Source organism: Canis aureus, chromosome 35, assembly GCF_053574225.1.
Source record: "Canis aureus isolate CA01 chromosome 35, VMU_Caureus_v.1.0, whole genome shotgun sequence".
In the NCBI taxonomy this organism is placed as follows: domain Eukaryota; kingdom Metazoa; phylum Chordata; class Mammalia; order Carnivora; family Canidae; genus Canis; species Canis aureus.
In genome coordinates, this window is record NC_135645.1 from 3,455,148 (window position 1) to 3,467,353 (window position 12,206).

General features: G+C 47.2%; 1 protein-coding gene across 5 annotated transcripts in view; it reads left to right on the forward strand.

Annotated features, from left to right (window-relative positions):
* Positions 1-9,605, forward strand: part of MUC13 (mucin 13, cell surface associated) — a 33,319-nt gene extending 23,714 nt beyond the window's left edge. For 4 of the 5 annotated variants that reach the window (XM_077884618.1, XM_077884620.1, XM_077884621.1 and 1 more), the window contains 3 exons: positions 1,184-1,268; positions 4,281-4,479; positions 5,588-6,831. In XM_077884618.1, the coding sequence (XP_077740744.1) occupies positions 1,184-1,268; positions 4,281-4,479 (284 nt within the window). In that variant the 3' untranslated portion in view covers positions 5,588-6,831. Of the gene's footprint in view, positions 1-1,183; positions 1,269-4,280; positions 4,480-5,587; positions 6,832-9,139 lie in introns of those variants that run through there. The other variant, XM_077884619.1, reaches the window with a different exon arrangement.
* Positions 9,606-12,206: the final 2,601 nt, after the last annotated feature.

Here is a 12,206-nt window from a genome sequence, read left to right on the forward strand (position 1 = left end):
GAATTTCTACCGAATTTTGCTGCAAAGCTGGATTTGTTAAGTCTTTTATTCCTTCCCGGCTTTCAGCATCCACACCTACAAAATGAGAGGTTCGGACCAAATGGCCTTTGTGGTCTTCCCCAGACGCGGCCTATGCCCCCATGAATTGAAGCTGGAGGTGGCCTGTGTTGGCAGTCACGAAGCAGAGGCAGGGCTCTAGAGCAGCACTGTCCAATAGAAATGTGATGTGAGCTTCATATTTAATTTCCAGTTAAAAAAATTTTTTAAAAAGATTTTATTTATTTACTCATGAGAGACACAGAGAGAGAGAGAGGCAGAGACACAGGCAGAGGGGGAAGCAGGCTCCACGCAGGGAGCCCGACGTGGGACTTGATCTTGGGATTCCAGGATCACGCCCTGGGCCCAAGGCAGGTGCTCAACCACTGAGCCACCCAGGCGTCCCCAGTTTTAAAAATTATTATTTTTTTCTCTTTTTTTTTTCAGTTTTAAAAATTCTAAGTGAACTTCTTAGAAATAAGTGACCTTGATTTCAATTTTAATTTTTTGATTTTTATTTTGCTTAACATATCACACGTGTTTTTCGCCACGTAATCGATATAAGAAGTTATTCGTGAGACATTTTCCTTTTTTCCCTTCCGTACCGTGTGTGTGAGATCTGCCGTGGGTGCTCTACTCACAGGCCACCTCACAGCCACGTTGTCGTGCAGCAGACGTGGAGGAGGAGAGTGGGTAGCCATGGGCTCTCCCCTCGCGGACTCTCTTAAGCCCCTGTTAAGTGACAAATTTCACTCCAGCCTAGTTCCCTTCCTTATCAGCAAGGCATGGTGGGGGGCAAAGGCCACAGAAGTCAGGAAGGGACGCGCCCCTCGATGGAGATCGCAGCTCCCCCGGAGTCTAGGAAGGCCCTACCCGACCGCAGCCTCCTCTGTGTCTATGGCCTTCTCTCATGGGGCGAGGCAGCCTTAGCTGATTGGGTTCTACAGACACAGTTGTGGGGTGGCACTGTAGGGGCTGAGCCACCCTCTCACCCAGCCTGTCACCCAAGCTGGCCCCGGTGGGCTTGGGGCCCAGAGCCTGACTGTCTTCTTCACCATCGTAAACCAGTGGGGGCCCACGAACCTGAGCAGTAGACTGTGGGGCTGCTTGTGGGAGGCTGTTCATACCCTTGGCTTTTCCTTTACAGAATTTCAGCTGATCCTCACTATCGTGGGCAGCATTGGCGGCGCCCTCATTCTCGGCCTGGTGATCGCATTGATCTGCTTGACAAGGTACGGGGTGGACACGTCCCGTTCTCAGGGCACAGCAGCACCAGGGGCTCTAACCACAGCCAGCCGTGCTGGGGCAAGAGAGGGGACATAAGGCGAGCCTTCTCCAATACTATTGGCTTTTTTCCTTAACCTTAATTTGCTTTGGCTTCTATAAGCCATAGATGATTACTGAAGAAAACAGAGAAATGTGTAAAGGGGCACAATTAAAAAATCACTCCCAAAACTTCCCACCCCGAGCCAATGAACATTCTGGCATATATCTTTCCAGATATTTTTTTCTTTTAAATGATATTATAGACATAATTTTGTATCCTTTGTGTGGAGTTGTTTTTTTGTTTTTCGTTTTTTTTTTTTTTTTTTTTTTTTTTGTGAGAGAGAGAGAACATGTGCAGGGGGCTGGGGCGGTTGGTGGAGAGGGGCAGAGGTAGAAAATCCCAAGAGCACAGAGCCTGACTTGGGGCTCGATCTCATGACCCTGAGATCTTGACTTAAGCTGAAACTAAGAGTCAGATGCTTAACCAACTAAGCCATTCAGGTACCCTACCCTTTGTGTTAAAAAATACATATTTCTAGGGTTTCTTTTATTATTATTTACTTACTTGAGAGAAAGAGCAGAAGCAGGAGGAGGGGCAGAGGGAGAAGGAGAAGCAGACTCCAAGCTGAGCAGGGAGCCCGACATGGGGCTGGATCCCAGGACCCCAGGATCATGACCTGAGCCGAACCCAGATGCTTAACCGACTGAGTCACCCAGACGTCCCCCCCACCTTTTAAAATATATTTGTGAAGGTTTCTTTTTGCTTAACACCGTAATGTGACATAGCAATCGTTTTCTGATGTCACTGAAAAACTCTGTTAGCAGTTTTCCATCCCACTGATGTTGTCAAGGGTCACTGGACAAGGCCCTGCCGGCCCAGGAGCCCGCGGCAGTGGGCCCAGCACCAGTGTCAGCTGAGCCCCGTGACTTGTTCTCTCCGCCAAGCCATGGTGCAGCCTGGTGTCTTAAGCACTCTTCCTAAGAACTTGAGTGGAGTCCTTCTGTTTATTTAACAAATATTTAGATAAAAGTTCCCTCCATCAACAGGGACAGGGAACACTGTTACCTCTAAGCTATCCGAAACGTGCCAGGTGGGGATGCACTTTGGTCCAAACAAGCTGCTTGTTGGTAACATTTCACTCCTATTTTTTTAAAAAAAGATTTTATTTATTTATTCATGAGAGACACAGAGAGAGAGAGAGGCAGAGACACAGGCAGAGGGAGAAGCAGGCTCCATGCAGAGAGCCTGACGTGGGACTCCATCCCGGGTCTCCTGGATCAGGCCCTGGGCTGAAGGCGGCGCTAAACCGCTGACCCACCAGGGCTGCCCTTCACTCCTATCTTTATGTTTTAGCAAAATAGGTATTTTCGCACTATAACGTGAGCGGATAAATAGATTTTGCTTCTTCTTTTTTCTTTTATTCCAGTTTGATATTAACTCTTACTCAAAGCCTGAATTAATAAGGATGCAAAGCTGAGAGCTGGAATGTGAGCTTCCCTTTTCTAGGAAGAGGGCCAGAACATTCTGTTCTGGAGCAAGGCTGTCTGCTCCTCTCCCAGGAGGATTGCATCACTGTCTTGGGTCCCCAGCATCCTCGGGGGCTGCTCGTGGGGCCTTGTGACCCCCCTCCCCCCCACAGCTATGCATCTCAGCTCCTCCGTGCCGCAGAGCCCCTTTGCCCCCAGTGCAGCCTAGGTTCATGATTCTGGGGAAAACACATCAAGGATTAGAATTTCCTGCACATTTCAAAGGGAATGAAGCTTCTTGCCTCCGGTCCTCAGTGAGGCAGGAATGCCCTCAAAGGGCGGGACCTCTGCTGCAGGCCGGGCTGGCCACCAGGTGTACAGGGTGGACGGGTCCTCCCTGATGACATTTCCGGCAGGTGCCACTCATTCTGGGAGTGCCCTGGGGGCATCAGAGATGCGGCCTCTCCACTCCCTACTGGGGGGGGCGGGGTCAGTGCAGGCACTGCAGGGGCAGGTCTGTGGGCTGGAAGGAAGGGTCGCAGGTGCCTTCCTCACCACCAAGTGCTTCCCTTTGGCTTTGAATGCTTGCCCCTTGAGGGGCTACAGCAGAACCTGCAACATACTTTTTCTCCTTGTAAGACCTTCCTACCTTGAACTGGTTTTATTGACCAAGGTGCTTCTGTAGACGTTGACTTTGTTTGAGTCAAAAATCATTATATCGGGCGCCGGGGTGGCTCAGTCTGTTAAGCGTCTGCCTTCTGCTCAGGTCATGATCCCGGGGTCCCGGGATAGAGCCTCCTCCTGGGCTCCCTGCCAGTGGGGAGCCTGCTTCTCCCTCTCCCTCTGCCTGCCGCTCCCCTTGCTTGTGCTCCTCGTGCTCTCTGTCAAATAGATAAAAGTCTTTAAAAAACAAAAATCATTGTGTCACATATCTTTTCTCCTTAACTTCTATGATTATTTCCATATGTAATTCAAAAGCACACTTAAGAAAAGTGATATTATTAGCAAAATTTGCATGAGACCAAGGGAATTGGGTGGCAATGTTGGATCAGTGTTTACGTTCTAGTTTTAATGGGTAGAGAGAGCTTCTAGGAGACTAGATTATATATAGTGTGTATATATATATATGTATGTATAGTATATATACACATAAATAAATAATATAGCGAATCTATAATGAACGAAGTAGTGAAGTATCGTGAGTAGCAGGGCATCAGGTCTAAGAACTTATTCTTAATGGTTCAAAAACATTAACAATTGGGGAATCTGGGTGAGGGACGTATGAAACCCTGTGTAATTTTTGGTTTGTACCAAAATGATGTATATGCAATATACAAATATATGTAAATCCGAAATTCTCTCAAAGTTTGAAAACATTTTTATTTTTTTATTTTTATTTATTTATTTTTTGAAAACATTTTTTTTTAAACATTTTTAAGAAAAGAATATCAACGTTTGCTTCGAGGAACTTTCTGCCATCGTCTGATCCTAAATCTCCTTACCATTTATAGGTCAAAGAACAAAGACAAGTATATTGAAGAACAGAACTTGATTGAGAACGACTTTCAGAATCTGCGACTACAGCAGACGACAGGCTTCAGCAATCTAGGAGCAGATGGGAGCATCTTCCCTAAAGTCAGGGCCAATATCCCCGGTCAGCCACAGAATCCCTACGCAAACCACAGAAGCATGCCCCGTCCCGACTACTAGGTGAGTCAGTGGTCTTTGGAGTGAAATATCCTGGCGGCAGCCTTTTTGGTTTCTGTTTTCCAATAAAAAGAGAAAGATTAGAGGATGCTCCCTCCTGTTGTTTTGGTTTTGGTTTTGGTTTTTTGCTCCCTCCTATTGTTAAATGCCCATCACTTGGTCCCTAACACTGACCATCTATGTGACTTTAGACGCATCACTTCATTTCCCTGGCCTTCTGTTTCCTCAGCTATAAAAAGAAAATCAGTTGAGATGCCCTTAAGGTCCCTTTACATTATGAACTTGTATGGATATGACTCTAGTCGTCGTGATGGCAATTCCCAGGCTGTTTGAGGACCTAGGACCGAGGTCAGGCCTGGGAAGAAGTGCTGGAAGTAAACATGGTTCTGTCCCTTCCTTCCAGGCTGCCCATGTCAAGGCAAATCTCTCCCCCCGCCCACCCCACCCCACCCCACCCCCACCCCCACCCCCCCAGACCTCAAGGCATAACCTGATCAGTTTCTATGGAGATAAAGCAAGTTAGGCTAGGGCTATTTTATTTCCCTTGGGAAGACTTTCAAGGAGCATGGCCTATATTCATTAGATTTGTATTGGGGATCGTGCTGCCGTTGCTTGGTGTGGGCTGAATGAATCTTTAAGAAGCAGCTTTGAGGGGGATTCCTGGGTGGCACAGCAGTTTGGCAGGCGCCAAACCACTGAGCCACCCAGGGATCCCCATCCAGCATAATCTCTAGAGAGAAACCCTTAGAGGTAGAGTGAACACGGGATTTAGAGCCAGACCCAGGTTTGAAGTCTTGCCCTTTCTGGTGCTCGTGTTAGCTGTGTGATCTTTGACAACTTCCTTGACCTCTCTGGGTTCGTTTTCTCATCTGTGAAATGGACAAAACAAAGCCTACCTGGTAGGATGAAAACTAAATAAGCTAATAATGGGGAGAGAACCTAGAGCAGTGACTGTTCTAATCTGAAAAACAGTGTTCAAATAGTTCAAATAATGTTATTTGAAGTAATGTCCGTAATCCTTTAATTTTTCTCCTGTATTTCTTTTGCACTGCTTCTAAGAGGTGTTTTTTTTTCCTGCCCCCCTCCTCTCTTTCTCTCTTTTTTCGTCTAGAATGGTAAAAATTGGGGCCTATCCATGGCCCTCAACCCAATGTATGAACTTTCCTTTTGAGTGTTTAAAAGACTAATGGAGAAGTGAGCAGCCGGGAAGATCTGGCCTTTGGTATTCATCTGCCACCCAGCACCCAGCCTCTCTGGATGGAAGTTGTGACTACTTGCAATGCATGCAGCTTGTTTGCTAAGTACCTACGGAATTAAATGCACATAGATGCTATAAGCACTTGTAAGACAGTTGATTTTGTCCAATCAGTACAATGGTTAGGTATTTGGTGGTTTTTTTTTTTTTTTTTTTTTTTTTTTTTTTGGTCCTGGCAGGGCAACAATAACCACTCCCAATCTAGAGGAAAGCCCCCCAAGATTGTGGACGCCTGGGAGAATGTTGCTTTGAGCTGATAGCCTACAGATCCACGACCTCATTCTGAGACTCTTCCGCATCAGCTGTGTAGGCCCCAGGGCATGGAAAGAAATACCATCTTGTAAGGTTCTCAGGTTAATTCTTGACCAAGTTAAAATAGGATGCTCCTTCTGTCCAGAGTAGGCATTTCATCACGCTTGCCCTGGGTGCCTCACACCAAGGAGACAGAAAAAAACACGTCCCTCAGCTTTTTGGGGAGAAGTGACCAGGAACGCAGGATCTTTTTGATGTGCCTTCGAAGGCCCAGACTAGAACTGTCCACCATGAAGTACGTTCTAGAGTTTTTGAAATGCCAGTAGGTTGGTGGAGGTAGGGAGAAAAAAACGGTAAAACCAAGAGTGAGAGGAATAGAGGCCGAAGGAAGGTAGGCAGGAGGAGGAGCGCAGGAGAATGCACGCTGCATCCACCCTCGTCCCTGGATCCCCTCCTCCAGGAGCCAACAGACCTTTCCTCCAATTCATGTTCTGCCCACAAGCTGGAGCCTAAGGAAGTGTGAAGCTGAAACCCCAGAAGCCAGAGCTGGAAGGCACTTTGAAGCTGCAGATTCTGTTTGGTGGATGGTGAAAGAGGGAGCCTGGGTCCTGGATCCAGATGCCCAGCCTCCTTGTGATGCAGATTCCAGCGACCTCATGGAGGACTCCGCTCTCCCTGTGGCGCTGCACACGCAGCCACCTCCCGCACGCGCCTTCTGTTGTGTTAATAGGGCCCTTGTTTGTGTCTCCTATCTGGTCCCCTTGCAAGTTATTTTTATTTGTTGTTACTATTATTTGTTCTTGACTATTAACTAACTATAAGAGGTAACAAATAAAGTGTCTTTGGTAGGTGGTGTCCTTCCTTGTGTTTGGGGCCTTGGGTGATGCACATAGCAGGGAGTCTCTTTCTTTCTTTTTATTTAAGAAATTTTTTTTTAATTTGAAAGATTTATCCTTTTTTTTTTTTTAAGAGGCAGGGAGAGGCAGAGGGAGAGAGAGAGAATCTCAAGCAGACTCCCTCCCCCGCCCCCCAGCACAGCCCTGACGTAGGGCTCGGAACCGATATAGGGCTCACTCTCACGGCCCTGAAACCATGACCTGAGCCAAAATCAAGAGTCAGACACTCAACCTGTTGAGTCACCCAGACTCCCTTAGTCTCTCTCTTTCTTTTCTTTTCTTTTCTTTTCTTTTATTTTCTTTTCTTTTCTTTTCTTTTCTTTCTTTTCTTTTCTTTTCTTTTCTTTTCTTTCTTTCTTTCTTTCTTTTTCTTTCTTTCTTCTTTCTTTATTTTTTCTTTTTCTTTTTTCTTTTTCTTTTTTTTCTTTTTCTTTTTCTTTCTTCTTTTTTTCTTTCTTTCTTTCTTTCTTTCTTTCTTTCTTTCTTTCTTTCTTTCTTTCTTTCTTTCTTATGATTATATATATTTATTCATGGGAGACACAGAGAGAGAGGCAGAGACAGGCAGAGGGAGAAGCAGGCTCCTTGTGGGGAACCTGATGTGAGACTTCATCCCAGCACCCTGGGATCATGACCTGAGCGAAAAGCGGATGCTCGACTACTGAGCCACCCAGGTGCCCCGCCCAGTCTCACTTTCAATAGCAAACATAACACGTGGCAAACCAGATTGAGTGATATCTGCAGTCCTCATTAGGGGCTGTTAGATCATCCAGGGTAATTTTTAAATCATGTAATAGATATTTTTGGCTGCTTCCCCAAACATTTTGGGTGGGACCAATCTGACCCCCAGCTCCCAGGATGGATCTTGCTTGGCCCAACCCAATCGGTGGAACCCCAACCCCCCTGCCAGTGATTGATTCAGTGACCACGTGGCATAAATGAATGCAATTAAGATAAAGCCTAGATTGCATTTATTTATTCATTTTTAAAAGATTTTATTTATTTCCTTGAAAGAGAGAGAGCATGAGCAGGGTGAGGAGCAGAGGGAGAAGCAGACTCCCCACCGAGCAGGGACCCTGATGTGGGACTCCATCCCGGGACTCCAGGATCATGACCAGAGCTGAAGGCAGATGCTCAACTGCTGAGCCATCCAGGCGCCCCTAAAGCCTAAATTTCAGTAGGATGCTTGGAGAAAGAGAAATTCTTTGTTCACTTAGCAAAGTGGGCTTAGGGATGTGAGGTCTCAGACTGCTTGGTTTTTCCTGAGCTCACAGGTAGAGGAGGGCAGAGCTAAGAGAACCATGGAAAAATGGAGCAGGAACTCCGATCAGACCATGCCTGAAGCATTGGACTTTACTGTTGGTCCACTGTGAGTAGTTATTTCTATTTTTGGAGCTGAAAGCATCCTCACTGACACCATTCGTGTTTACTCTTGCCTTCTTAAGGCTAGGGGGTAAATGGGATAAAAGAAACGCCCTTTTGAGCTACTAATACCTGTAAAGAAAAAAAAAAAAAATACCAGGCAGCCTGGGTGGCTCAGCGGTCTAGCACCTGCCTTCGACCCAGGTCCTGATCCTGGAGACCAGGAATCGAGTCCCACGTCGGGCTCCCTGCATGGAGCCTGCTTCTCCCTCTGCCTGTGTCTCTGCCTCTCTCTCTCTCTCTCTCTGTGTCTCTCATGAATAAATTAATAAAATCTTTAAAAAAAAAAAAAAAACCTGTAAAGACACTAGCCATTAATCAGCAAACAGCAGCAGAATTAATGTAGATGTAACTTAAAATTGGTTAACCTTGTGATGTGTCCTCACAGACTATCTCTTACCTGCATGTTACCTCCTTTACGCTTGAAGACGATTCTGGATTCATTTTAGAAGTAGGCTGTTTGAACCTCTTCTAGAGAGTCCCACCATCCTTGTGGCCTGCTGCACCACAGCATGCCGGTTTCCACCACTTCTCGAATGTCCTGGGCCATATAAACTCCAGGCTTCATGAACCAGAGGATCATCCATTTTTAGAGACTTTCATTGCTACTGTTTAAATAAGAAGAATGCCGTAAATATGCATATTTGTAATGTTTTTGAAAATGGCTTTCACATTCAAACTTCCAATTCTTGCATAATATGACCCACAATTCATTTGTTTCTGCTCACTGGGAACTTTGCAGAAGTCTTCCAGGCTGATTGTCCTGGAACCTTGGAGGGCGGTTGGAATGAACTTCCCGCGATGCGAATCTGATCACCACGCTCCCTTTTATGACTTTCAGGGGTTCTCCACTGAGAGGATAAAGCTCACAGAACTGAAGCAGACTCCTGTGGCTCATCACCCCTGGTCACCGGGCTGCTGTCACCAACCAGTCCAGCTCTGACTACTTCGCCCCTCGCACCGCTCCACCCCCCAGCAGGAACACTGGTCACACCTGCTGCTCCGCAAACACACCTCCTCTTCGTACCTCCATTTGTCCACTCATGCTGTTCCCTGCACTGGGAATGCCCTTTTCCTAAAATCTTTTTTTAAAAAAGGGAGGGGGTGCCTGGGTGACTTGATTAAGCATCTTCCTTTGGCTCAGGTCATGATCCTGGGGTCCTGAGATCCAGCCCCACATTGGGGTGGGGGGTTTGCAAGGCAGGGAGTCTGTTTCTCTCTCCCTCTGCCCCTAGCCCTCTCTGCTCCCGCTCTCCCTCTCCCTCTCTCTCAAATAGATAAGTAAATAAAATATATTTCTTAAAAAGGCCCTGTTCCTTCAACCATCTAATAATCACCTCCAACTGTCTTGATCAACTAAACTATCATCCCCTCTGACCAGCTTTCCCTAATGCTCTCCCTCCCCCCACAGCACTCCTCAGCAGGGACATGCCTCCTTCACATCCCACGGGCATCCCGGGCATCCCGAGGCCACTTCCCCCAGGAAAGCAGGTGCACGGTGAGTCTGTGTTTTCTTCTCCCCAGCACAAGGCCCAGCGTGGAATATTAAATGATTGCAGAACAGCAATGTAAAACGGACTCTCCCAGCTTGGTCTGGAAGAGTCTGGTTCATCACGTGGTAAGGGCTTCCCGGGCCCATCGAACCTTGTCAGTGTCTACACTTCAAATATGTACAGTTTATGGTGTGTCAGTTATAGCTCAACAAAGCCATATTTGTAGGTGAGGGGCGGTCCCTCGCACAGGGGCCCCTCCAACCTGGACAGAGGCATCCTCCCATCACAGCCCTAAGGCAGGAGGGGAACGTGTCCGTGTTATTCTGCTGGTCTCTCCCTAGACTGAAGGTTCTGAGGTCAGCCCTGGGGGCAAGGCCCTGCCAACAGCAGGGCTCAGCTGTCCATCGGAGTCGCCTGACAGGGTTTAAAACTCTGGTGCCCGGGCCCCATCACAGAGCCCTCCTTGGCCGAGGGCAGCCTGAGCATCAGGATTGCTTAAGTCGGGCAGCCCCGGGGGGCTCAGCAGTTTAGGCCGCCTGCAGCCCAGGGCGTGATCCTGGAGACCCGGAATCGAGTCCCACGTCGGGCTCCCTGCATGGAGCCTGCTTCTCCCTCTGCCTGTGTCTCTGCTTCTCTCTCTCTCTCTCTCTCTGTCTCTGATGAATAAAAAAATAAAATTTAATTTAAAAAGGATTGCTTAAGCCCCCCAGGTGACTGGAATGTGCAGCAGATTTTGAGAATCGCTGGTTCAGATCAGCGAGTGGTTGGACTTCTCACAGCCAAGACCCAGATCACATCATTTCTCATTCCTTCCCCCGAGAGTCTAGAAACCAGGAGTCCGTGGTGCACAAGAAGCTTCAGGGGACTCTGAGCTTCCTTTGGAGAAAGAGGACAGGCCTCCATTTGCCATTACCAGCAAAACAATTTGAAACTTAAATCCCTGGGGCAGTTTTGCCCCTGAACCAAGTCCCCCCACCAACCCTTCCTAGCGGCAGGGCAAATTCCATGGCCAGTAGGTGGCGTTGTACGCTTTGACTTGCAGAAAACCCACCCACTGGTGGGGGCAGCTCTTTCAAAAGGCTTGCCATCCTTAATTTTGAATGCATTACTTCTAAATAATTTCCCCTCGAGTTTTTCTTGGTCTCTTCAATCCTCCTCACTCTTGTGCCAGGGAGACATGAATGTTAGCTCCCTCTTGTAATATCTGCACCATTTTTACTGGGTCATTAGAGATCATACATGGTTCCCTTCCTTGGCTCTAAAATACCTGAGTATTGAAGTAGTATTAACATCATATTATGGTGCATACTATTTGATACAACTATTCAGATAGTCAATGTTCTCTTTCTTTTTTTTTTTCTTTCGAGGGGGAGGAGGTAAGGGAGAGGGAGGGAGTCTTAAGCAGGCTCCATGCCCAGTGCAGAGCCCGATGCAGGGCTCTATCTCACAACCCTGAGATCATGACCTGAGCTGAAATCAAGAGTCCGACAACTGACTGAGCCACCCAGGTGCCCCATCGATGTTTTATTACATGGTGATTTTCCAAAATAGAAAAAGGAATCCATTTTCATTGAAAAATTCTTCAATGAAGATAAAAAACAAAATGCCACCGGGGCGGGGGTGGGGGGGGTCTCTTTCATCAGCTTTCATAAGGTGAGCACGTCTGCCTGGATTTTGTTTTTTTAAAAGATTTTTATTTAGGGCAGCCCTGGTGGCACAGTGGTTTAGCGCCGCCTGCAGCCTGGGGTGTGATCCTGGAGGCCAGGGATCAAGTCCCACGTCAGGCTCCCTGCATGGAGCCTGCTTCTCCCTCTGCCTGTGACTCTGCCTCTGTCTCTCTCTCTCTGAATAAATAAATTAAAATCTTAAAAAAAAAAAAAAAAGATTTTTATTTATTTATTCATGAGACACAGAGAGAGGCAGAGACATAGAGGGAGAAGCAGGCTCCATGCGGGGAGCCCGATGCGACTCAATCTGGGACTCCAGGATCACGCCCTGAGCCAAGGGCAGATGCTCCATCGCTGAGGCACCCAGGTGTCTCATGCCTGGGTTTTTTAGAGAATGAAGTTGGGGAGAGGCCTGGGGCACCGGATGGGGGTCTTCCCCTCAACTTCCAGCTATGAAATGTGGGGTCTTTTATCCAAAGAAGCTTGGGACAAAATCACCAAAGGCTTAATAATTCCCACAAACCTGATTTTCTGAGCCCACAGTCATGACATATGGTCCAACAGAAGAATTTTCTTCAGCTACCAAGGTGAGAGAAGGAAAACATTCTGCACAGGTCAGTTCTGGAAGGTTTGGACTAGGTATTGAAGGATGAGTCCGGGTTTACTAGTTGATAAAGATCAGGGATAAGGCCTTCTGTGGAGAGGAAACACCAGTGTGCAAGGGTGAGAATGTGTTTGTGAGGCTGAA